This window comes from Caenorhabditis briggsae (assembly GCF_000004555.2).
Source record: "Caenorhabditis briggsae complete genome, chrIII, whole genome shotgun sequence".
Taxonomy (NCBI): domain Eukaryota; kingdom Metazoa; phylum Nematoda; class Chromadorea; order Rhabditida; family Rhabditidae; genus Caenorhabditis; species Caenorhabditis briggsae.
The window spans coordinates 7,511,382-7,536,994 of NC_013490.2; the positions used below are offsets into that span (position 1 = coordinate 7,511,382).

The following is a 25,613-nucleotide window of genomic DNA, read 5'->3' on the forward strand; positions in this document are numbered from 1 at the left end:
TTTTCTGTGTTTTGCCCCTCCGAATTGATGATTTTGTACCCCTAAATTGCTTTGGACCCCAATGACCCCAAAATTGTTGTACCCTCCGAATTATTTGCCGCTTCTATAATAGATAACAAAAACCTATCAACTAATAAAATGTGCAAGATGTTATGATAAATAATTTACCAGTTGACTACTATCATATATTTTACAGGAACCGAGATAAAATGTCTCAAAGTTGAAAGTCAGGGGGCCCTTCTATTACATATTTCATGGTATTTGCGGCTATGAATCAGTTTCCTCTTATTGAAGTTTTGAGAAGGGGAATTATTTATTAGCATTCCAGAAAAATATTTTCGGATTTCTGAAAAGATCAGAAATTCAGGAATTTTTTGAATCAAAAAAAATTTATATACCAAAAACAACTAGAAATTTTGTCGATCAAATAGCGCACTGGTTTACACGCCGGTGTGAGAAGCGATAGACCCGAGTTCGATAATAACTATGGCTTTACCTGAGATACTTGATAACAAATGGACTAGCGACCATCGCTATCAGAACGCAGCTCGTTAGTTTTCCCATGTTCTTTCTGTAAACTTTAGAATTTCCACGACCATCTTTAGACAAGAAATAACTGAAATTTGACTGAAATTTCAAGCTTTTGAGGATTATGATACCATAATCAAATAGTTCAATAATTTATGAAAAGATTGAAATCAAATCGTCACTTACACAAAGTAAAGAAACCAATACTAAAACAAATTACGGAACGCGAAAAGAGATCGTCACGATTCACTGAAAACAGGTTTAAAGGAGAGAGAGGACAGGTGCAGAAACAATTTGGAAAAGAAAAACGGAAAGAAAATAGTGAATAGTTTAGGAAGATGGAAAATTTAATTTAAAAATTGAATAGAGATAACAAAAAAAAGGATCTCAAAAAATTGGTAAAATGATAATCGAGAAGAGTGGGCAGCTCTATTTGTTCTTCAACTACTGAGGGTAGTATTGCTGATGACCTTGTGGAGCTCCGGAAACATCACCACCAGGGCCAGATTGATTACGTCGCATTTGACTCTCCACCATTGCTGCTTGATCCATGAGGCCAATCGATCTGAATTTACAAAGTAAGTTGCAGGGAAGGATGTCTCAATTCTTACCGGTAGTATGCTGCCCACTGAGCAGAATAATCTGGTGCGCCAGTCGCCGGATTAACTGCAGGCGCTGGATCAGCCGGTGCCTGTGAAACCATGACTGCTGCAGGTGCTGCATGCGGTTGTGGAATGGCATTTTGATACAAGTTGCCTGGAATTTGCTGTGGCGCGCTGCCACCATTGCGAGGAGCCCATTGTTGTGGTTGTTGAAGACCATATTGTTGTACTTGTGGTTGGTGCTGCATTTGTTGTGGCTGAATGTATCCACTTTGAGCAGCAGCACCTTGATAGCCTCCGCTCTGAGCACCATACATGCTCTGTTGTTGTTGTTGAAGCTGATAACCCCCGCCGGATCCTTGAAGTGGTGGGACTGGGGTGTTTGGTGCGATCTCTCCAACTTTGATTTTGACCAGATGAGAAGCATGATGAACTTGGAAAGGAGTTCCTTTGATTTCAAACACTTTTTCTTCTTCGTTCTTCTGTTCAGCAGCTGGTGCTAAGCCACATGTCGCCCCAGTTTCTCGTTCAATCTGAATTTTTAACAACTTTACTCTGGAATGTGAGTAAAACATGCCTACCTGCTTAATGTTCTCTCCTCCTTTGCCAATAACAAGACCACACTTTCCTGAAGGAACATGCAAATAAAACACTGTTTGACCGGGCATAACGCTGGCAACAGAGCCTGTACCACTTCCAGGAGCTCCATTGTTCTTCATCGCTCTATTGACGATTTCGGTGATTCTTTCCGTTGCTTGGTAAATTTGATCTCGGGTACCCATGATTACAGCAACTCGGTCCTCAGAATTTGGATTAACTGAAACACATTGCGTACGCAAAACAAAAACTGAGTTTAGGGTTAAAAACATACCGTCTGGTTTGAACTGAATCTTGGTTCCAGTTTCCATTGCCAAACGCTTGATCATTTCACCTCCCTTGCCGATAATCATTCCAGCTGATAAGCGTGGAACAATCACTTCTCCCTTTGCTTGAGTATCTTGTCCACCGTATCCTCCATATTGACCTCCTGATGGTTGATTACCGGATCTTTGGTGCATCGGGGTAGTGCCTTGAGTATTGTTCATGATGTTATGAACCAAAGCTTTAGCAGTATCAATCGCAGCCTGAGTTCCAACCATCCGAAGTGGTTTTGGCTGTCCCGTTGCACTGGTTGAATCCTAGAAAAGTTTGTATTTATCACTTTACAGTTACACCAAGGAAATCTCACCTGCACCACGGTACATGTGCGCAATCCTGATTGCTCCTGAACAGTTCGAATTGTTTCTCCCCCTTTGCCAATAACAAGACCGATTTTGTCAGTTGGTATCATCATTTCTTCTGATATTTCTCCCACGACAGCTCCGGATGGTGCGTCGGATTGATTTCTGTTGATCACCTGTAGGAACAATGATAATTTTTGACACTTTTGGCGTTAAACTACCTGTGTAATCATTTGCCTTGCGATTGCAACTTGGTCAGGTAGCCCTTCGATCGTACAGTTGCGAATCCCGTTCATCGACGCATGGTCTGGATCCATTTGAACGCGACATCCAGATGTCTGCTGGATCAACCGAATTTCGCTACCTCCTTTGCCGATAACTGAATTTCAAATTGAAAAAATATTCGAAAATACCAGCAGACTCACCCAAACCAACAACCTTCTCCGGCACAGGATAAATGTCGGTAACCTTACCCGAATCTCCCATTTTCAAATCGGCGACTTCTGATGGCTTCTTAGCCGGTATGAGATCTCCTGCAACTTCGATTTTCATTGAGACGCGGTATAGGGCAAATGGTCAAACGATCTGATAGTAGCGAATTGGTAACACAACTTATCATGGTGAAATATCAATGATAACTTGTTCTATCTTTTTCTTTACACGACATAGTGTTGAGTGGAGTGAATCGAGGCAACAGTATCAAAAATGAACATGAAGTCAAGATGCGCAGACAGTTAAACCAGAGTTAGCGGGCGCGGAAACATGCAAATCGCGCGACGAATTCTCCCGAGGGCATTTTCAGAGCGCGCGCACTTTTCATTGCATTCGACGATTAAAAACGAATTCGCGCGCCATAACCACCACTTACCATCCAAAAAGTCCAATTCCAACGGTCTTTTCAGAATCCCAACACCACCATCGGCACCAACTATCTGGAAATTCCGCATTCAAAAATATCGGGTGGTTTTTTATTAAAGTTAATGAAAATATAACGATACAAGACCTGAATCGTATTGGAATCGACACCGTTCATAACCGAAGAATCAGAAGAAACTATAATTGAGGAAGAAGAAGAGGACAGGAAGATCTGAAATCGATGGTTGAAAACGCGGTTGAAGATTACTCTTAACGGAGATAGGGAAGAGCGTGAGAGGCAAGATAGAGAAGAGTTTTTACAACTTTAAAGAGAACCAACTAGTCGTTCAGCGGCTATTTTTAAGAACATACAACGCGTATTACCTTCGAAATTTTAGAAGCAGAATTTACCTAAATCAGTGAACTTACCTAATTTTTCTCGAATTTCAATTCATGTCAGTAGTCACTTACTAATTTTAGACTCTGTGCATCAGAACTTATTTGTATTAATTTTTCTGCGGTTATGATGTAAGAAAAGCTGGGAAAGTTTTGAAAACTCTGAAAATTAGGTTGTTGGCACTGTGCCAAAATGGATCGATCCCATGTCGGCCATGTGCAATTCTAGGCCAAGCGCCTGCGGACTCCTCTCGGAGAACAGATCCGTATTCACTATCGTTTCTTCTGATTCCTAGTGTAGCCTTCCAAACAAAACAAGATATCCCTTATATCAAATTTATTCGAGAGCAAGAAGCAATACACGATAAAGAGCAGAAAAATTTATAGAAAAAAAAACATCGGAGGGTAAGTTTTGAAAAAGAATGGGAAAGGGCGGGTACAAGGTAAATATAAAAGAAGAACAAGACATGAAAGTTACGTAAGAAGAGCAGGAGTATGATGGTTCCGTTGTTACTGTCACAACCAAGATGTGAGAATATTGAATCCCAATGAACTATCCGGATAAACTAAATGTGAACTAGGGTACCCATAAAAGCTGAATAGTAACATTTTTTGGTATGTATTCGTTTTGACATAATTAAAAGGTTTTTGAGACATTTAAATGATTCAACGAAGAAATTTTAGAGTATTATCAATCAAGCGTATACGCCGTCCTCATATGGTTCCTCTTTCTTTATTTCAGCATCGGCAAAGTACGTAGAATTGTCGAAAAAGTGGGTGTCTGCATCTGACGCACATGCAGCGTGTACAATCTGAAAACAAAATTTTCCATATTTTGGTCAATAACTATTGCGAGACTCACCCTTCCATTGTGGCTGACGGTATCTCTTAATCTCCACATCTCCTCATCATCGTCATAGTACTCATCGAACTTCTCTCCGCATACCGAGCATTCTTTTGTTTTGACACCAGCGGAATCAACTCCGGGAAGTGGAGAACCCTGCTTCTCAGCGTTCTGATCGGATGGTTGCTCAGATGCTCGGGGAGTGAGCCACGTGCTTGTAGACGGATACCATTGACGGTATGGAATAGCAGCAGCAGACGAATTAGAACCATGACGAGCCAAGTTTTGCTTGACATGCCAATCCATATGATCTTGCCATTCTTTTGACTTTCCTTGTGAATCGTCCAACCGCATGCCGCAGATTGTGCACGAATCTGATCTTTTTGTGATCAATGCGTCAACAACCGAATCATATCGAACTTGTAATACTCGAATGTTATAATCAGTGATTGTAGTTGGTGGCGAATTTCTCTTCTCGATACCATTGCCAGTTGGCGTTGGTGGAGTAGCAAGAATTGGCTTCTTTTGCTCTGGTGCTCCCCATCGCGATTGACCACCTGGACCGCGTTGATTTTGACGGCCTCCTCTCTGAAAATGAGCAAAATATATTTTGTATTCAATATGAAAACACTTACGGCTCCATTACTATAATTGTGATTGGATGTTGCTGGAGGTGGTGATACCTGCTGACGTGGTGATGGATTCTTCACTGGTGGTAGTATTCCAGACTTTTGAAGACTTTTGAGATAGGAAAGCCAGTCTTCTTTCTTCTCCGGTTTCTCCGAGGCAATCTCAATCTTTTTCTCTTCTCGCATCTTATGCAAGAAATGAGTGAGATGATATGATGGCTCAGGTTCAATACGGACTTCTGGCGCGCTTCCGGTTAATCTAATCTCATGACGACGTCCGTTGATTGTGGCAACAATTGGTGGACCACCGAATTGTCCTTTGAATGGATGACCTCCAATGTAGAGTTCGCGAGATGGAGCTCCGAACTTGACGATATGAGTTGAACCGAGAATCTCCACTGGAGTGGCCTTGTCAAACTCCAAAGTATGTGCGATTCCGTCAATGAGCAAGTCGCGTTTCGGTCCCGCAAAATAGATTCTGTGTGGAGCACCGCCACGCTCGATGACTGCAGTATCATCAACGAACATAACTTCGTAGGCTTTTCCGTCGACGAAGATACGATTGTTGGCAGGCACATCAAGTTTCGTTTGTTCAGATGAATATACATTTTTCGATTGTTGGGACGATGCCATTTGAACTGGAGGAGCCATTGGTGCAACCTGAGCCATTGTAGCCATTGGAGCTGGATCTTGGGGAGGTGAATGATGATGATATGGGCCTCCATTCATTCCATTAGAAACAATTGTTTGGGGAGTCGATGGCTGAGTAGCCAGACTAAATGGAGGCATTGGATGAGCTGGTTGCGGTGGAAGTGGAATGAAATGAGTGGGTGGGACAGTCGGTGGAACTACTGTTCGGGACACTGCTGGGGCAAACGCATGGGATCCGATAACGGAGGTTGGTCTGAAATTTAAATATCTTGTTTCACATGGAATTGAAAAAACGATCTACTTACGCTAGAGCCTTTGGTCTGAAGTCTTGGTCACGTGCATGTTGCGAAACATTATTTTTGTTGGACAAGTTTATGGATCGAAGATCTTCATCAAGATCTGGCTGTGGATTCTTCTTTCGAATCGGAGCACTCGGATGTTCAGCAGGTATCGACTTCCTCTTGGATCCTGGCGGAGCAGCTGATTTTGAAGATCCGCTGGCCGTAGAGGGAAGAAGTTTATCGCTGAAAAAATACCTAAAGATTGCATTTTATATTCCTTTGTACTTTTTCTGACAACTAAAATTCTATTTTTCACGAATGGCATCACCGTTCTCTACCCAATAAATACATTAGATCGTTTAAAAAAAGCAACCGCTGCTTTTCAGCGTTTCAAACTTACAGAGGATCTTGCTTACGCTCTTTGGGTTCTTTCTTGATCGGCTTCTCCTTGACTGACGACGATGCCTTCTGAAATAACATCACGGTTTTACACCTCTCAGCCCCAATTTCAAACTTTTATTTCTGTACGAAAGCATAAAAATTCCCATCAAAATACTGTTTCGATTGTTTTTTAATTTCAAAGGAATCAAATAACTTCTTTTTTTCCACAACATAACAATAAATTTTATATTGAAAGAAATGTGTCGAACGAAAAGACGAAAAACAGAGTGATACATGAAGAAAATGAATTCACAGGAAGAGAATTTTACCGTTTTCTCAGAGGTTTTCTTCGTCGTCGACGTCGTCTGCTGAGCAGCAATGGCTGAAGCACCAGCAGCTTCGATGAACCTTGGATTCACGAACACACGAGTTGGTGGTGCGACAGGAGCAACAGTGCGAGCAGGCGGGATCGGGGCACCAGAGCTGGTAGGTGCAACTGATGGTCTCGAAGTAGATGGAGCATTAACCATGACTTGCGGATCGGTGCGAAGTGCTCGTCCTGTATTTGGATTCGAAATCGGCCATGCTTGATCCAGTCTGTTGATCTGAAAAAAAAGATCAGTTAGAATCTAAAGCGCCCGCTATCTGTAAAAACCTACCTTCATGTCCAATGCATACAGTTTCGAAGGCATGAATGCTCCAGTAGTTGCCCAGGTGACACGGAGTCTGTATAACGATGAACGAGTTCCCTCTTCGCCCTGAAAGTGAACGGTATAATGAAGAATTATAGACAATTATTTAGATGTATAGAGAATGAAATGTGAAAATTTATATAGAAAGTGTGCAAAGTTTTTTAGAGAAAGTTAATATAATGAAGATTTATAGAGAATAGGATATTGAAATGAAACAGAGTATTAACTAGTGTCACAGATTATATTTTGGAAGATTCTATGAGCTACTTCTACGAGAAACAGGAAACCCGATTCAAGAATGAAATTTACCTGTCGAAAGACGTGCTCAAACATGTTGATGATTTTCCTTGCGAACAGGGCGTGGTAGTCATTTGGTTTTGCAACGTTCTTGAGAATAGAATCACAGACATACATTACAGGCAACTTCTGGGACGGTGCACAAGTAGTCAGATGCGTTTCAATGACATCAACGATTTCCTTGGCTGCCCCTTTGAAGTCGTCGGCCAAGATTGTGAGAAAATTGATTTGAGTTTTGTTGTTATTTTTCAACTCTGCCAACGATTCGCGATAATCTCGCGCGGCTCCTTCGATATCGGCTGGATCCATTGGGATAAGGATAATTAGTCACTTATGATAGATGATAAACAACCCGGATTTTCCGTTTTCACGTGCTGAAAAGAGAGAGTTTGGATAATAGGTCAAGCTTCGAAAACGAGGAAAATCCAAAGAAAGAGAATAAGGCCCGAGAAACAAGCTGGAAATAAAACGAGCCGTTGATACCAGGGTTTCGCAATCCTTCGCAAAGGTTTCAAATATGAGCAAGACGGCAGCGGAACGGAAGCGCGGATGACCTTGAATGCGATTTGCTGACTTTTTTTTGAAAAACAGGGTCCTCTGCGCAGAGAGACTAAGAAAAAACTCGAGAACTATCTTACAAAGTTGCTTTCCATATAGGTTTATTACTGGTTTTTTAGAAAATAGGGACAAAATCATAAAAAAAGGGGGAGATGGGGTAGGAAGAATATCCGTTGATTGAGTGTGACTGCACACCGTCTGGGATTTGTCGAACGCTCTTCTTGGTAGACGTAGTGGCGCTCAACGATCTGCAAAACAAAATGATTGGTAAAAGACAAGGTGAAGCTAGAATTATTGAATACGGGAGATAACCAGGTGTGCAACCAAGTCAATAACCTGTAACATGTAGAAATAACGATGAAAAGACGGAAACTTCCCCTCCGGGAAAAAAAGGTGGAGGAGGGGGGCGCGCTGCAGCAAGACGAGGGAGAGGGAAAGGAGCGCATGCTAGGGCGGAGTCTATCGACTTTTTCGCGGGTCTCGCGACGACTTGCCTCGTGCGTTGTGTTTGAATAGGCGAAAAAACCAGAAAATTAACAGGTGGAATAACAAGCCCAATTTCTAATGGAAAACAGAATTACAATTCCAGGCAGAAAAAAAGAAAGTTAATTATGTTCTCACACAAATTCATGAACTATTAGGCTTTGTTCCGATATGAGCCCAACTAGAATATCTTCTATCGCGCGTAGAGCTTATTAAATGATTTCTTCTGAAAAACAACTAATCTAATCAGATTGCAGATCAATGAATCAATCAAATCATACCGTTTGTGATAAACCAATTCTTATAAATATTCTGTAATCGAATAAAAATAAGCCAATCTGGGTGCGACAACCATTTAGAAAAAGCTCTTTCAGTTTAATTAAGCAATATCGGCTTTTCTTGGCTAGTTTAAGACGAAAACAGTCCGAAAAATGATGCAAAATCAAAACATGGCCTCGCGGAAAGGAACCTCAAAAAATCCGCTCTATAGCAAACAGTTGGCGCCACGTACTTAAAAGACCGAGAAAAATTAATTTTTTTTCGAAAAATTAAATGCTTAATGGAGAAACACAGAAAGTCAGAGAAAAGCCGCGACGCGGAACCGTTACGCGTTCAAATTTGGCACGTTGCCAATTTTCAAATCAAGGTTCCGTTTCACGAGGGCGTGGCAAAAATATGAAGTGCGATTGTGGAACTAACATGCGCAAGATGCGATTTTAACGACCGAAATTCGGCGAAGAATCATGAAACACTTCTCCGCGAGAAGCGAAAGGGAAACGAATGAAAGAAGAACCAGAAAAGACCACGAAGCAGGTTTCGAAAAGATACGCGACAAATGTCTGCGACTCTCGAAAACATATGGTCTATCGTATATTCGTAGTACGCAAGCGCATCATTCTCCGTCAGTTTCTAGTACGCAAGTAAAGTATTCGACGACCGATTTTTGATACGGTATATAAAAAAGAGGAATGTCAAAAAGAGGAAAAAACACAAAAATAAAAACTTCAAAATTTATATCAAAGACAAGAACATTACAAACGACTAATTTAGGTATTATGAATAAACTAGAAAATAAGTTACATTCATGATTTATATTGTAATACTTGTGGAGGTGTGTGTGGAAATTCAGGGGCTCCGTACAATTTCTCAGCGCGATGTAAAAACGCTGACACCATTGTTTTAACGACTTTGTCGAAGAAAAGGTGTGCGATTCGAGAATGGAACGCTGATTCAAATTCGAAAACGAGATCGTAGTGTAGAGTACAAGAGCGTTCCACAGATGGATTTCCCTGAAAAATTTCAGATTTTAAACAGATTCCTGGAGAAAGCAACTTTTCCAAATCTAAATGTGGTATCGAGAGTCTTGAAGAGATTGTCGTTTTCGATGACAACTGACTGAAAATATTTTTTGAGCCATGCAGAAAAATATCCGGCAACTTACATGAACAACTGATGGTTTGATGTAAATAACACGGCTTGTGTATTTTTCCATAAATGGTGGGAATCCGATTTCGAGTGTTGCTATCTCAAATTTCACGGTATTTTGACTCTTCGACTGTGTTTGTAACCTGTGAGCTCTCATGTTCATGTTCTACTGTCGACGATCTACACCATGGCACGAAGTGATGGTATTCGGAGACATCAGATACTACTTTGAACATTTCATCCCGAGAGAACCTAGAAGAGTGTTTGAATTTGATGAATCAGGTCAATTCGAGTAGAGCCCCTCACACATAGAACTATATTTAGATTCCCTCTAATTCTACTCACCCAATCAATCGTTTTTCTGAATACGCCATTTCTTTAGAATTAAAATTTCTCATTTGATGACACACTAGGTTGCGGCCCAGACGTAGTGTTGCCATCTGCACTGTGCAGTTAAATACTGTATTTCCATTTTTAACAGAGGTACTATTTTGGACGTTTCGATGCACACGAATCCAAATTGTATAAATAAATTCCAAGAAAAAAAAGGAAATTTGTACCTATTCATACATGAGAAAAAAAATACAAGATAAATTAACCGCTATAAGAGTATTCGTCATCCAGATCATCTTCAGGATTCAGAAACGTGTCTGCTTCATGAAACTGATCAGTTAATCTGAAAAAAAATAGATTTTGGTTAATAGGATGACTTCAGCGGACCTATCTCCATATATCAGTCGTGCCTTTTCCAATCTCTGGGCTTTCGGTGCGTTCGGTGCAATCACAGAATCCACTTGGAGCATGCATTGACTGTTATGTTCTTCGCCAACTTCACGATGAGCAAGAGATAGGTGGTTTATTTTTCGCTGAAAGCACGAAATACAAGAAGCAAACGAGCAAGTCAATTACTCGAACGGTCATCCATTTCCTGCCACATAACAAACAGGTTAAATCGTCGGCAGTCGCTGTCATTAAGTCTTGATGAGCATATGAAAGATGAAATGCAAGAACCTGTATTCGGTCGAAAGATCGTCCACAACGGCCTGCGAGACAAGTTAATGTTTTCAAATCACACGGATAAGCGTGTCTGAAAACCCCCTAATAGAATGGTTCAAAGTGCGAAACAAACTCTTTTAGTCTTTGTCGAATATGGCCTGTTTCGCATCCAAGCTTCTCATTGTGCCTCACACTTTTCCTTTCATTCTGTTCAGCGTGGAATGTTTTTCTCAATCGTTCAACGTATCCCTTATCATAAACGACTGCTGAGGAGGTGCATTGTGTTGGAAAGTTAGCAGGGACATCATAAGGGCCATCTGAAAGTCTTATAGCATAAATACAAAACCATGAACTATAAAATATACTGGTATATGCGAAAATCTGAGATGTGGAAGAGAAAATTGAGCGGCCGCGGATACAACCGAACTAAATACCGTAATTAACAAATATGTTTACTTTAATATCATTTCCTGGTTTCCGTCCCGTTTTTCGAAGCAATATTAATCGAGAGAAAAATACTGGAAATTTTAGGTTACGGTAGTTGGCCACGCCCACAAGCTTTTCTCTCTCACATCTCCGATTTGTTTTTTGTTTCAGAATAAAAACCAACCGTTTAAAAATTGTGAGTTGCTTATTATTGAAGATGAAGTGGATGGTTTCCATGTAGCTGGTTTCATCTAGTTTCAGAATTTTCCAATTTTGGAGCACATAGAAAATTATGTAATGAATGGAAAACCAATACTATCAACCAGAATTATAAGACAATGGAAGAGATCATTCATTAACAGTTCAGAATAATATGAACAATATCACAATATAAACATAAGATCAATTTTCCATTTGTTCCCCTTCTTCCTCTTCTGTAGACCTTCTTTCCTCTTGACTTCGTGGCGCACTGCTACTGGCAGCATCATCCGCCCCGCCACTTCCCCCATCCGAAGTTGTGGCTGATGAAGACGTGGTTCGCGGAGCGACGACATCTTCAGGAGTTTCTTCTAGCATGTCAGCATCTCCACTGTCTTCCTCATCTTCGTTATCTTCATCAACTTCTTGCGTCGGTGGTTCGATATTTTTGAGAATCTGGGCGAGTTCAGAATGAAGTGAAGAGAGTCCAGATTGAGCGAGAAGTGAATTTTGAAGAACTCCGAATGTAGAACCCTGATGAGACGATCCCACACAAACATGAGATAAGTACTGCATTTGAGCACTCAGTTCATTTTCCACTTGTGTTATTAGCTTTTTGAACGAATTTGCATTGTCATCCATTTTGTTCTGAAATGAAGAAATTTAATTGAAGTCAAGAATGCCTGCACCTACCTTGCTGATTTGTTTTTCCTTTCCAAGATCCTGCATGATTTCTCGTGCGCATTTCATCATATCGTCAATATTTTTTTCAGTAGCCACAATCGCTTGAATGCGATCCGACAGAATGGAATCAACTGGGTTAAGTTCCATTTCTGGAGAAATAAATTGTTGTTCGTTCTCTTTTTTTAAAATTGAAGTATTATTCTGATGTAGAACAGATTCTAATTATTCAAAAGAAAAAAAAACTTCACAGATTTATTGAGCGGAACCAGGAGATAAACAGGACTAGACGAGGATATCGTATATGAATCGGGGGAACATTAGAAAATGCATAACAGGAACATAAGTGAAAGAGCATAAATCACAGTTTGAATTTCGGATGATTTTTTAACGGAGTGGATACTCAAGAAATGGATACATGGTACAATCGGGAAGTCATGAGCATGTTGAGAGTGCACGCAGTTGGGTGCTTGTTCAAGCCTTGAGCCACTATCAAGCTCGGCTTCCATTTCCACACTTTGGAGGGGGCGGTAGCTGTGCTAATGGGAGAAAGTGAAACCTGGAAAGTAAAAATACGTTTGTTCAATCATTATTATGCTGAAAACTGATCAGGAAAATTACCTGTTAAGTGGGTGGAAAGGCACATTCGCAGAAACTGTTGCCGTAGACATCATTCCAGGATACGGAGAACTCGCTTGTGGGAGCGGTGGAGGTGGTGCAGGTGCTGGAGTCATAGAGGGTACGGAAGATGAAGATGGTGGTAACGGAGCTCGTGAAGAAGCAGGAGTCGTCGATGTTTTTGAAGCGATTCGAGGAGGCGGAGGTGGAGCGTCTTCGTTCGATCTAAAATGAATGGTGCTTATCAGACCCATATTTTTAGGTGGAATATCATAAGAGATCGAAAAATCGTTTGAAATAACCTCGAAACTGCAGGCGACTGTTGTCTCATTGAAAACTGTGCAATTGAAGGCGTTGAAGTTGGAACTGGTGGCGGCGGAGCAGCGGGACGAGCCGGTGGAGGAGCTGACGGCCGAGCCATTCTGTTTGTCATCGCAGTTTGTTGAATGTCCTGAAAAACAAGTTTTATTCATTAATTTGTGAAATGAATGGATCACAACACATTTTTTCGGACGAAAAAAAACAAATAAAAAGAAAACATCACTCGATACCTCTGAACTTCCACTCCTTCTAATCATTGTTGGTTTCGCATCGTTTACAGGTCGAATAGGTCTCATCGTTCGGAACTGTTCACGATCACTCTGAAGCTCACAATTTCACACAAAACACAGAAATGCAATGTAATCACAACGTTCATATATTATTAGTTTCTCTCCTACTATAGTTATCACGTTAGCAACAACTATGGCACAATCAGTAATATGGTGGTTCATGGGCAGTAAAATAGCTTTTTTCTATTTTTGGATCGACTCACAGGATAGAAAAAAAGATATCAGCATATTTTTGCTATGTAGTGCTGCGAACCGGCAGCGCGTCTATACCTTATTTTTTCGAATTCTGTTCCAAAAAGATTACTGTAGAAATCTTTCCCTTAAAATACGCTAGCGAAAACGGCTAAACTTTTCAGCTACCTGAGAATCGGAGCAAAAATGTTTTTTACTCCCCATGAATGACACCATAAGAATAGAAAGAAATCAGACAATAATTATTTTAACTAACCGATGGTTTCTGTTGGGCTGGAGGCGGTGGTGGCGGTGTTGGTTTTGAGCTAGGAACAGAAATAGGTGGTGGGGGTGGAGGAGGAGGAGCAGACGAGTGTGAAAAAGAGGAAGACGAGACTATAGATGGTTTCTTGCCTGAAAAAGGGGCTAAATTTGTAATTTATTCAATTAGAAAAGAAAATGTTGAGCACAACAACCGAAAAATGGGTGAGTGAAAACCAAAAAAAACAGAAGTTACCTTCAACGGCTGGAAGAGGAGCAGGGATGGGAGGTGGGACAGGCGGAGCCGTTGATGCGGATGGAGGAGGCCCTGGGTAGGTAAAACCAAGTTAAATGGGAATTTCAAAGTGTTATGAATGAATTTTTTCTGAACGGGGAAACAGAGAAAACACGCATGTTGCCTATCTTTAACTAGCTGCTCGTCCGTTTTTCGAAGGAGTTTACGACCAGGCGGCTCAATTCTAACAAGCTAGCTCGGCCGATTCGCGTATTATATAAGGGAAATCTGATAATATTCTTTGCCGAGTAAGCGAGCAAAATGCGAACAAAAACATCGATGAGATATCGAACGGTTCGGGAGCACACAAAAAAAGTCCACTGATAGTTAATGTAAAACGTATTGAAATGTCATAAACAAGCTTTAGATATCGTTTGGTGCGAGCTGGCGACGAATAAATTTAACCCCACTAGAATGATATATTTTTTTACCCGAACCTCGCCGCACATTATGTTTTAGACCGAATTTAATATGAGGATATCCTCCTTCACAATGTTTTCTTGAAAAGATCAGCTCGACATATTTTTACATTCACATTTAATATTTTTCAATTATGAATGATTATGAAGTTGTCAATTTTAATTTTCATTAAACATATTTTAAATCACATACCTATATTTGTTGTAGCTCGTCTGATTTTATTTTCACTTGGTTTTGAAGGCAATCCGTTTGCGAAAAGACCTCCCAAGCCTCCTGATACTGGAGGTGGCTTCACAGCTGGCCCATTCCCATTTCCAGAAGTTCCGTTTGATGAACCGGCAGCTCCTCCACTTCCAACTACTTTTCCTACTGAAGGTGCAGAACGATCGTTGGTGACGGTCTTTTTCAGTTTCATCCCTTTCTACAATCAACAACCGGTCGAATTTCATTGGTGTCGATTATATTTGTATCATTACAAGCACAACAACAGTTATGCGAAAGTTGTTTGGCAAAAATACAATTTTTCATACCTGAATATCGCCAAGTAGAGCATTACGAGCCGAACTAGCAGGTGGTGGTGCCGCAGAAGAAACTGGTGGCGGCGGTGGAGGTGGAGGTGGCGGCGGAGGTGGTGGAGGCATTCTGGAAAAATATTATTTCAGACCACAACGGTGAGGCAATAGTATGACTCATAAACATTTCAAAACGATAGTGAGTTTGACTTTCTTTGACTTCGGCAAGAAAGTCCTTGCAGTTTGAAGACGACAAGTTCCTTTTCAATAAGAAAAAACAATCGGGAAAATAATCTATCCGGTCTTGACCTCCAAACGTGTTGTTTCTCCCCGAGAAAAGATTTTTTGTTCGCACAGGAACCGCGCCAAGGCACTTGTCGAATGCCTCGTCTCTCTTGTTGACGCATCACTCGTGTGGGCGCTGCTTTGCCGTTTCGTGTGTGCCCCTTGAGACTGTGTAAACTTCAGTGCAGTGCTGAAGGATAGGGGCGCTCCGCAGAGATTGAACTTTCTCTTGTTTTTTAGTGTCTTTCTTTTTGTTTTTACAGCTTTTAATCTGAAATTATTGATTATTATCAAAATCAATAGATGATAAGGGATACTATTTCGTGACTTCAAAATTTTCCTATAACTTGATATAAAGGAATTTTTAAATATCGTTTTAATGTGGCACAGATATACATCGGTGTCTTCAAAGCACCATCATGTTTCTGAACAGACTGTCGGAAAAAGTTAAAAAATGCAAATATATGCAAACACAGTAGTGAAAATATTTTAGTCAAGTCTTCGAATCTCTTCTCAATCTTACAACCCTCTTATATCAAAACGTTGTACCGGTGTGAGCTCTTCCTTTCTTTTTTTAAATTGCATTTTCTGAGCGATTGTTCCCTTTTGAAACATCTCAATTAAATCAATAATTTTTACATATTTGTTTTTAGGTAAAAACTTGCTAACATCACCAGCAAGTAGAAATCAAGATCGAATGGCCGAGAAGCAGCCCATGCTCTCATTCGCAAAAGTAGTGTCCGGGCAGGCCGAAGAGGGCCTGTCTCAATCACAGCAACCTCCACAAAAACAGAGCAACACTTCACCTTCTACACAAAACGAGCAGATCCCAACCGAGAAGCAAGGAAATTCACAGAGCACTAGACGCGATAAAGAAAACTCCAGTGGACGCCAATCTGATAGACCTCGCGGAGAAGGAAAAGGAAAACGACGCAACAATAAAAAAGGTGAACGCAAGCCAAGAGGCGAAGCAAAAACTGAAAAGTCGGTTGAAAAAGTTGTGACAGAAGAAGCGAAGCCTGTCGAGGTCCCGGTTGTTTTAGAGCCAGCTCCACTGCCAGCCATAAATGCTTGGTTCAAAAATAAAGGTGCGTTTTTAAATTTTGTTGAACAGTAATACTTCGAATATGCTTGTCAATGAAAAATGTTGTATTTCTGAAATCAAAATAGTTCCAGAAGAAGCAGCCGCTGCTGCTGATCGAGAAGGCCAGAACGTAGACCCAGCCGCGTTACCGGTGGCTTCTCCGATCCAAAAAGCTCAAAAATCGGTTGCTCCAGTCCCAGAGAAAAAGAAGGCTATAGAATCCGTCCCAGCGATCAAAGAAAAACCAAAGAACAGAGAAGCAAAAAAGGAACCTTGGAAAACATCAGATGCTGGAACAGACTCTTCAAACACAGAAACAGTGACAGTCGCTGCTCCTCAAGAATGGCCATCATTGGCTAAGTCAGAGCTCAACGGCCATGTTTCACCATCTAACTCAGTGAGTTTTTTTTTGTTTTAAAAACTGGAAATAGTCCAATTTCGGCCTAATAATAATATCAATGTCATATTGCCGGAAATACTTCTTGCATACGGACTCATTTCGCATTTTGGAAAATTGCTATTTCTACTCATGTCGGCTGAGAAGCATTTTTATTGGGTTTTGACTTATTTTTTTTTTGATTATTTTCCTGCAATTGTCCCCCAACAAGTCGGAAATTAAAAACTTTTGTTGTGAAAAAGTTGCAAGACGAAAATCGAGAAAAACAAATCCGGAAAACGAAAGTTTCCCAACTAAGGATAGTTTTCGATCTAGGGAAGCAGTATTTCATATATGGGGTTATTCATGAAGCGAAAATATGTATTGAAATGCATTTCGGCGCCCTCGAAATTCAAAGCAGGAACGTCGCGAAATCTATTTCAAAGCATTTCGCGACATAACTGTAAATGCATTTCAATACATCGCGTGGCGGGATATTTTTCTGGAAAAAGGGATGCGCCTTTAAACTTTGTGAAGGATTGAAAAATAAATACATTTTGCGACGTTCCTGCATTGAATTTCGAGGGCGCCGAAATGCATTTCAATACATATTTTCGCTACATGAATAACCCCAATAGTGTTCATTCTCATACACTTTTATCGAAAGTATAAAGTTACCATTCACCACCGGGATTATTCATGACATTAAAATATGTGGTTTTTAAAAACCGATTCATGCAAGCGAAAAATTTACTTTCTGTGTTTCAAAACCAATTCACAAATAACCCCATAATAAAACTATAACTATTTTTCTTCTCATTTCAGGATGATAACAACGAGGGAGGAAGCAGCTCGCAACACAAAACAACTGGAAAGACAACAAAAAATAGTTGGAAGAAGGTTGAGATATCGGTAGATTATGGAAGCAAAGGAAAGGGAGCCTCTCGCGGAAATGGAGAGAAAGGAACCAGACGCACTGCTAACGATGAAACTGGTTAGTAACAACTGCGGAAAAGGAATCGTTAATTTCTGAGTTCAAACATAAACACACCAAAAGTTTTCGTATAAGAAGCTATATTACTCGACAAATTCGAATTTAAACTTGGAGAAGGGGTCAGAAAATCGTTACTGGGTTTTTGTCTGCGGTTTGAAGTGATAGTGTTTAAAGGAACTACTGTAAATTACTGTGGTAATCAGTTTCCATACCGTAGTTTCTGCAAAGGCCACTTCAAAACGCGGACAAACCCCCGACAGCTCTCTTGCCCCGTCCTTTGAATAATCACTATAAAACTTCCCAGAAACACGATTCCTTTTTCTTCCCGTTAAATATAGAAAAAACATGTTTGCTGAAATGAACAGTTTTATACGGACATTTTTTTGCAGCTCGGCGACGATCCGGAGAAGAGGACTCTGCGAGTGGCGATGAGCAGCAATACTGGTGGGTCTCAATCTAGTATTTAGTCGCATGCACCCCTCTTTTAAATCTTCTTGGTGCTCTTCGTCTATTTTCCGTTCTCAAAGCAGCGATCAAAAGACGACGACGTTCTTGACGAAGAGTAAAGCGCTTTCTGCTTCTTTTAGTGTTCTCAAGGAGCAATCTCGATCTCCATTTTCTCTTTCCCCTCCACCGACATCTCCTGTCCAAACTTCCATTATTGCTACAACACCGCATTGTCCGATTTATACGCATAAATTTGCGGCCTCTTCACTTGGTTCCTTTCAGCGCCGAATATTTCTCTTCTCTGCTTTGGCAAAAAATTCGAAACTTTTTCACACCTCCATTCATTGAATAAGAGATAGCCATTGAAGAATCTTTGTTATTTTTTCTGGTTTTTAATCAATGTATCAGCCAGAAAATGTGAACTTCAATATTTTCTGTTGTTTTTTGCTGGTGTTGATGCTTCTTTTCGTGTTGGAAGTAGTATGCTTTTTTGGTGGGGCCTTCTCTCGTCAGAGAAGGCTAGATGCGTTTTAGTTCTTCCAAGCGCATACACCAACCACACAATTATTTTGAGGAGAAGAAGACGAAGGCTCACTCCTTTTACGTTTCTCCGATTTCGCTTACCAGTTCTTACGTTTCCAACTACAGAAGCATTTAATTTCGTTATTATATATACTTTATCAGCATTTGAAATGTATTGTAAGAAGTCTTTATCAGAACGCGCAATTATGATAAGGTTAAAAGACGGTGGATTACATATCAACTCTATATTTTGAGGATTTTTTGCTGCTTGGCGCTTCGAAAATTAAATGTCTTACAGATATACTTTTAAGCTCAATTTTATAAAGTTGTCCCCTAATTATCGTTTAAGTTATTGTCATAAAGAATTCAATATTTTCAGGTCTCGCAACAAAGACAACAAGAGTCCAGTGAACGAGATGTCGAATGATCGGTGAGAATTGAAAAAAAAATCCTATGCGCCATAGTAAGAGACATCGTTATCTGTCAATCTGCCATAGTCAACAGAAATGCAATTTTTCCTCGTGTCGATTCTCTCACCTTTCCTATCTCGCAATGAGGTGGTATTGCATGTTGAATTCACTATTAGTACATTGCCCAATAGGAATTTTAATAATCATGCTGACACGAATCAGTACATCATCGAGTATAAAGACAATACTAGTTTTGCACCCCTCTCGATTTCGGGTAGTGTGATTGTTCTGTGTTGATAGGTGGCTTAGATTAAAAATATTTATCATGTAGTGATCCAAAAAAATTAAAGTTGACCTATTCTATTCTTGAATCCGCTCATAACTTTTCAACGCCCTGAACTTATGTACCATATTAACTGATTATATTCTCTCAACTTTGTATAGAAATTGTGCTATATTGGAAATGTACTTTCTTCATGGCTCTATCATGGATTTTCGTTTTCTCTTCCGAACAGCAGAAGCAGCTGACTGGGTAGGGGCCTCTGGCTACTCCCTCTTCGTCGCCGTCGCCACCAGCACTGCCAGCATCATTTGCGTTGGGTGCGCGCTCACTCCTCTTCCCCTACTCTCACTCAAACACACTCACGCTGTTTCCTCTCCGCTCACCTTGCTGATAGAGTGAGACAGTAGAGAAAGAGGACTATGTTGGCTAGTTGTATTAGAAAAGCAAAGGGAGAGAAAGGGTGAAACGGGGGGCGATTCGCGCTCGGATCCCTGCGTTTCTTCGTCGCTGATGTTGTTTTTCTCCACCCTGACAACACTCCTAACGTTACTCCATTTCTATATGCTGCAGTCGCGGAGGCGACCCTCTCGTCAACTGCGATACTCTTCGCTTTTCTCTGGGTGTCTCATGGTTGTTTTTGGTTGTGTGTTTCCCTTCTGCGCTAGGAGAGGGGTCTGCGCCTAATACTAACCTTCTGTTTCCTAACGTGTTTCCATTTTGTGCTTTCAAAAAAAGATGCCCCTGGATGGTATTCAAAGAAAAACCTTCTATCGCCTTCTACTCTCCTGTTATGAAACTTGGCTGTTTTTCACCTACATACTTGATGTTTCACTCAAACGCCATAACGATAACAGTTCAGCTACGTATTATCAATCCGCGGCTCTATTTCAGGCTTAAGTTCAAAATTAGTTTGCTATGGATTTTCCCAAGATTGCGCAATTGTTTTTTCTTTACCATAGTTCTTCTTTTTTCGTAATTGAACTCCACTGACGACGTCATTTCTTTCTGTCTGTATCCTCTCTTGTCTCCTCTCCTACGCTTAGCTCCTACATAGAAAACTGACGTCATTTCCCCTTTCATCTATTTTCCCATTTTCGTTTGCAGATGCACATGAGAACAGAATAATATGAAACTTAAGTGACGAAATTCGTTCATTTTTCAGGGTCGTGGATTCCGGATCGAATGGGATATACTACCAACAAGGTGGTACTCACGGTTGGAAAAAGAAAGTGAATAATAAGTCTGGATCAGATTTACCTACACCCCCAAACTCGACTTCTCCACAACACAGTGAAGAAAGTTCACCTGAGCACGTATCGAAAGACAAGTCTTCTCTGAATATGAACGGCAACGCTAGAGTAAGTTACTCGAATATATGTATTTTTAGAGGAAAAAAAGATATTTAGAACGCACCGCCAGTCAATCGGACCGGAAATTCTACTGTCGCCCCAAAAACAGGTGATTATTGGCATAAAAATGGTGGTGAGCGCAAGGACGACAAATCTCAACCGAAGGCTTACTATCAACGCAACGATAGATACCAGGCTCGCGCAAATCCTCACGCTCCGCCAAAATTGACCCCTGCTCAGCGAAAGGAACGAGGACCTCTTCCACGCTGGGAAGACATTGAAGCTGGAGAGGACAACTTTGATTACATGACTTTGATGGAGGCTCAGTACTCTCAGTATTATGGTGCTCCGCAGCAATTTGAGCATCAGTTGGATCCACATCAAGCTAGCATCCTCATTCAACAAGCTCAACAACATATGGCTTCGTTCGCTCCGTTCCGTCCACCTATGCCAATGATCTCTCCAAATTTGATGTCTCCTCCAATGGATCGTGATGGGGGTATTCCTTCTCCAATGTCTAATGGAGAGCCCATAAATACATCAATTCCGTTTGCTCCGATTTATCATCCTCCCGCACCACCACGCCCGGTAACTGATGATACCTTGAAGGAATATGTCAGGAAACAAATGTAAGCATTCTAATTTCGACTCTAAAGTTATAATATATATTATTACAGTGAGTACTACTTTTCCGAAGACAACCTGCAGAAAGACTTCTTCCTTCGTCGAAAAATGTCTCCAGAAGGTTATCTTCCGGTGGCTTTGATCGCTTCTTTCCCCAGAGTTCGTGCTCTCACAGAGGACTTTTCTTTGATTGGTGAAGCACTCAAAGATTCTACAAAGGTTGAAGTTTCATCCGACAATGTGCAAATTCGTGCACGCGAGAACCCGACTGCTTGGCCTTTGATGCCTCCTGTCAGTGGAGCAGCTGATTCACTACCAGGACCATCCACCCAGGCACCAAATCAGTTTAAACAGAATGGACCACTGGCACAATCTGCACAGACATCGGTTCCAACAGAACACCAAACACAAAACCAAGCGTCATCGTCACAGACACAACAACCACAACAACAGGAACAGTGGGAAGAAGTGAAATCACGAAAAGGCAAAGGAAAAGGAAGATTGGCTTCAGGATCACAATCTGCGAATGACAGCAAACGCCAATCACAAAAATCGTCACAGCAGAGTGCATCAGACCAACCCGATTTGGATTTTCAATTTGACAATGAGATTTCCCAAACTCCAAAACGAGTTGAAAAATCGAAGAAAACTCTTTTGAGGTTAGTTATGTTTCCGTTGAATCCTGAAAATGAAACTAATTTTTAACATTCGGTTGTTATTAATAATGCTATTTCAGCGCTATGGACTCCGAAGAGATCGGAGATGATGTGATAAGTAAACTGATCATCATGACACCATCAAGACGAACACTGGATCGTACTGGTGACTTTTCCACAAGATCCCAAAATCAAGTTGAATTCAATGAAGAAGTAGAAATTGGTCTTCGAAGATATGAAGAAGAACTTTGGACAGTTCCTCTTGAAAAAGAAGCACCGGTAAGAAAAAATTGAATTAAGTAAACCTTTCAACAAATGTCAGCTTTAACATGTTAACTGTGCCTGTTTCACGATTCCCGTCTAAATATAATTTTCATCGAAGTTGTTTTGTAACCGTGTTGTGAGCACTCCTTTTTCAGACATCCAAGGTTTCCACAATTTCGGCTGAGCAGTTTCATCAGATGCGTGGAGATACTGATTCCAAGCAAAATCCTGAAGAACCCCCAGAAATCCCTCTTCCTACTGGAACTCAACCAACTCCAGATTCGGTGTGGACTAAAAAGGCTAAAGAACGAGCAGCTGCCAGTGTTACTGTGGTACGATTTATTTGATATTGTGAAATCTTAAGTTTTTTCTCATTGCATCTTGTTTGTAAATTCCTTCATTTGAACACAGATGTGGGCTGTTTGACTAATGCGAATCATGAAAAAAGTTATCTAGTGGAACTTTGAATATGAAATTTCAGCCAAAGTCACCGATGCAGCGCCGTGAATCCCAGGAACAGAAGATGAATCGTTTTTATCCAGTTTCCAAGCCAGCAGCTACGTTGGATGCCAAATCACCACGCAAAAAGAAGACTCGTCACAGTGAGAAGCCACCAGTAGAAATGCCAGTCGCCTGGGTTCTTGGACGTGAAGAGGCTTTGCCAGCTGCTCCAATTGGAATTGCTGCGAGCTCATCGCAAGTACCTGCTAATCATCCGTCTGTCAGCCTTCTCCAAGAAGATCGATTTGTACAAAATGTTTATTCAACTTGGCGCTTGTCGTGCCTGAAGCAACGCAAAAGCCTTGGATACGATTGTGCGGAAATGAACACGCTGTACCGTTTCTGGTCTTTCTTCCTGCGAGATAACTTCAATAGAAACATGTATGAGGAATTCCGCAAGTTGGCTCTTGAAGATGCAGAGATAGGGTAGGTGAAGTTCCAATTGTTAGGGTTACCGTTACAGTAAATGACATAATGTATTATTTCAAATTTTGCAGATCCCGTTATGGAATTGAAGCATTGTTCCGATTCTACAGTTACGGCTTGGAAAAGAAGTTCAGACCGGAAATCTACAAAAACTTCATGAAGGATTGCACAACTGATGTGCAGAAAGGAGAACTCTACGGCCTTGAGAAGCTTTTCGCTTTCTTACAGCGGTTTGTTTTTTTTTGATCTCGTGAATCAATTTCAGCAAAGTATTTCAGATCTAAAATCGCCAAACAATTGGTTGTCGATGATTTCTTGACGAACGAGTTGAATAAGTACAAGTCAACAGATGATTTCAGAGTAAGATTACAGAATAAAGGATTCATTCAGTTCGATAAATGAAAATATTTTCAGAATCTTCCATTGTCAACAAAGAAGTAAGATAAGCTCAAACTGTTCGTGTCTCTCCTATCACTTTCTCCTCAGCTCCATCGCCAACACATCACCTCAAGTGTCCTTTTATTGAAGTTTTTGCTCAAACACCGTTCTTCTGTATACCCGTTTCTGCCGTTTTCTTCAACCTGTTGTTCATTTCAAATTTTCATGCCACGGTTACCCGTTGTTCCCGTCCTTTTTCTTTATGGTACCGTCCTTCCATCAATCCAAACACTTGATCTTATGATTTTCATCTCTTTCTTTCTGTTTCTATCGAGTTTGGAAATTCTAACTCACTTTGGTTTTTCATATATTTTTCCACCAGTCTTTTTATGATTTAATCGTTTTTATTATTTGTTACCACCTTTTATTGCTTCCAGTCTTTGCCTCCAAGCTGAAGCTATCTTTTTTTTTCTTGCTCTCAACCCCTCCGTTGTTATTAGTTTAAACAAGACTATTGTTGTTACTCTCCTCCCCAAACATCCCAATTTTGGAGTATCGATTCCAAAAGTTTGGTTTGTATCGATTTGTTCATAATTACAACTGAACTTTTGGAATCGCAGGGCCCTAGTTAACCTTTGCAGATACTAGTTTCATCTTTTAGGTCTTTTTGTTATCTTTTTATTTTTTTTTCTCCTGTCCACCCCCTCGCTCATACATTCTTTCTGAATATTTTAGTTTCATTTCACGAATCTAGGACATTCAGTCTAGAATTTCTAGTAGTTGGTTCTCTATTTTTGTGTTCCAAAAAGCTGAGGAACGTTCTTAAAATTCTCCATTTTTTGTTATATATGACCACTCTCCGACTCTGATGCTTTTGTTCTTCTTTGTTTGCTAACAGCGTTGCCAAGCTTTTAGTACTCGATTCAACTGATGGAGTTCGAGATGATCACCGCATTCCTCCAGTTTATCCCGTTCTAAAAGTCTGACATTTTTCCCGATTTCTCCATTGACGAAGTACTTGTCTCTAATATCATATGGAATTGGTCCGGCAGAAATCAGTTTCACTGAACTCATAATCTCGCCTAATCAATTCCAGCACGTCCCTATCAACTGAACTACCAATTCTCCAATGCTCTCAAGACTTGTGTATTATCAAAAAGGACGGAATAAACATAAAAATTCAACGTCTACTTTCACTTTGAAAAGTTACAAGATGTTAGAGAAGACACATATTTTAATCTAAAAGCTAGGAAGAGGTTTCCCAACAGTCATGAATTCAGATGACGTCACGTTTTGGACGCCTTAAACAAATTTACATGGGATTCATTCCAATCTATCCTTTGGGTTACGTAATTTTACATGGTAATTATCTTGGACATATCTTCATGATTCCTGTTTCTATTAGGTTTCCGTGGGGATCAAATATGGGCAAAACCTTATCTGGACAGAAGTTCCATGGAGCCGAGTGGTCATTTAAAAGAGCTTGTTGAACAGGAAATCGACAAAATGGAAAAGTTGAAAAAAGCAAAAGTATGGCTTTGATGAATAAGAAGAATCTACTGAAATTATATTGTCGGAAAAATCCAAGAGTTTCAGTTTCAAGTGGTTCTCACGGATGAAATGGAGCCAAAAGTATACGGTGCACTGTTCCTGAGTAGTGGAGCTGAGCTACAATTCCCATTGAGAATGACATTGGATGACGTCGAAACGGCGCGACGCATTGGTGCAAATTTAGAAGTTGATTTAGGATTGAGCAAGTGCGTTGTGAGACTAAAAAAATAATTGAAAAAAAGAAATCATTCAGGCATCGGCGAAAAGTTGAAGTAAACAGTGAAACAGGAGATGAGCTCATCGCCCGTCTTATGCTTTCTGATGCTGCTAAACACTTCATTGTACAGAGACAACTTCAAATTGCCAACAGGTATCATTTTCGTATACTGTTTATTCAATAAAACGTGGGCGCGCCACAGGTTGCAAAGCGAC

The 25,613-nt window shown here is 40.6% G+C and overlaps 10 protein-coding genes across 10 annotated transcripts in view; 3 read left to right on the top strand and 7 right to left on the bottom strand.

The window, feature by feature from the left end:
- The window catches only part of CBG16519, a gene marked incomplete at both ends in the record, with an annotated part of 3,573 nt that extends 3,009 nt beyond the window's left edge, over window positions 1-564 (bottom strand). The window contains one exon of the mRNA XM_045244007.1: window positions 497-564. Coding sequence (XP_045095987.1) covers window positions 497-564 — 68 coding nt within the window. The remainder of the gene's footprint in view (window positions 1-496) is intronic.
- Window positions 565-683: 119 nt separating this feature from the next.
- CBG25925 lies at window positions 684-857 on the top strand (the record flags this gene model as incomplete). Its single annotated transcript, XM_045244008.1, has 1 exon — window positions 684-857. The coding sequence occupies one exon, from the start codon at window positions 684-686 to the stop codon at window positions 855-857; it is 174 nt and encodes a 57-aa protein (XP_045099846.1).
- Window positions 858-972: 115 nt separating this feature from the next.
- CBG16520 lies at window positions 973-3,383 on the bottom strand (the record flags this gene model as incomplete). The annotated part of the gene is made up of 8 exons (XM_045244009.1): window positions 973-1,093; window positions 1,140-1,663; window positions 1,712-2,308; window positions 2,359-2,526; window positions 2,572-2,729; window positions 2,776-2,883; window positions 3,126-3,282; window positions 3,354-3,383. 8 exons carry the CDS (start codon window positions 3,381-3,383, stop codon window positions 973-975), a joined length of 1,863 nt encoding a protein of 620 aa, XP_045100811.1.
- A 913-nt stretch (window positions 3,384-4,296) lies between these two features.
- CBG16521 lies at window positions 4,297-7,685 on the bottom strand (the record flags this gene model as incomplete). Its single annotated transcript, XM_045244010.1, has 8 exons — window positions 4,297-4,413; window positions 4,464-5,033; window positions 5,081-5,978; window positions 6,031-6,249; window positions 6,407-6,501; window positions 6,717-6,992; window positions 7,047-7,145; window positions 7,353-7,685. The coding sequence occupies 8 exons, from the start codon at window positions 7,683-7,685 to the stop codon at window positions 4,297-4,299; spliced, it is 2,607 nt and encodes an 868-aa protein (XP_045095988.1).
- A 1,814-nt stretch (window positions 7,686-9,499) lies between these two features.
- Window positions 9,500-10,005, bottom strand: CBG16522 (the record flags this gene model as incomplete). The annotated part of the gene is made up of 3 exons (XM_045244011.1): window positions 9,500-9,706; window positions 9,750-9,812; window positions 9,859-10,005. The coding sequence occupies 3 exons, from the start codon at window positions 10,003-10,005 to the stop codon at window positions 9,500-9,502; spliced, it is 417 nt and encodes a 138-aa protein (XP_045095989.1).
- A 431-nt stretch (window positions 10,006-10,436) lies between these two features.
- On the bottom strand, window positions 10,437-10,814 carry CBG16523 (the record flags this gene model as incomplete). Its single annotated transcript, XM_045244012.1, has 3 exons — window positions 10,437-10,518; window positions 10,563-10,708; window positions 10,737-10,814. 3 exons carry the CDS (start codon window positions 10,812-10,814, stop codon window positions 10,437-10,439), a joined length of 306 nt encoding a protein of 101 aa, XP_045095990.1.
- Window positions 10,815-11,666: 852 nt separating this feature from the next.
- Window positions 11,667-12,293, bottom strand: Cbr-mdt-11 (the record flags this gene model as incomplete). The annotated part of the gene is made up of 2 exons (XM_002641804.2): window positions 11,667-12,110; window positions 12,156-12,293. The coding sequence occupies 2 exons, from the start codon at window positions 12,291-12,293 to the stop codon at window positions 11,667-11,669; spliced, it is 582 nt and encodes a 193-aa protein (XP_002641850.2).
- A 467-nt stretch (window positions 12,294-12,760) lies between these two features.
- Cbr-wip-1 lies at window positions 12,761-15,160 on the bottom strand (the record flags this gene model as incomplete). Its single annotated transcript, XM_002641805.1, has 6 exons — window positions 12,761-12,986; window positions 13,064-13,212; window positions 13,313-13,402; window positions 13,821-13,957; window positions 14,712-14,940; window positions 15,050-15,160. 6 exons carry the CDS (start codon window positions 15,158-15,160, stop codon window positions 12,761-12,763), a joined length of 942 nt encoding a protein of 313 aa, XP_002641851.1.
- Window positions 15,161-16,013: 853 nt separating this feature from the next.
- Cbr-larp-1 lies at window positions 16,014-23,693 on the top strand (the record flags this gene model as incomplete). Its single annotated transcript, XM_045244013.1, has 16 exons — window positions 16,014-16,404; window positions 16,493-16,797; window positions 17,009-17,030; window positions 17,223-17,245; window positions 17,602-17,770; window positions 18,160-18,214; window positions 19,119-19,169; window positions 20,595-20,790; window positions 20,839-21,410; window positions 21,459-22,064; window positions 22,142-22,340; window positions 22,481-22,657; window positions 22,807-23,252; window positions 23,324-23,482; window positions 23,531-23,612; window positions 23,667-23,693. The coding sequence occupies 16 exons, from the start codon at window positions 16,014-16,016 to the stop codon at window positions 23,691-23,693; spliced, it is 3,480 nt and encodes a 1,159-aa protein (XP_045095991.1).
- A 1,217-nt stretch (window positions 23,694-24,910) lies between these two features.
- Window positions 24,911-25,613, top strand: part of CBG16527 — a gene marked incomplete at both ends in the record, with an annotated part of 2,035 nt that continues 1,332 nt past the window's right edge. The window contains 4 exons of the mRNA XM_045244015.1: window positions 24,911-24,992; window positions 25,036-25,154; window positions 25,227-25,387; window positions 25,435-25,551. Coding sequence (XP_045095992.1) covers window positions 24,911-24,992; window positions 25,036-25,154; window positions 25,227-25,387; window positions 25,435-25,551 — 479 coding nt within the window. The remainder of the gene's footprint in view (window positions 24,993-25,035; window positions 25,155-25,226; window positions 25,388-25,434; window positions 25,552-25,613) is intronic.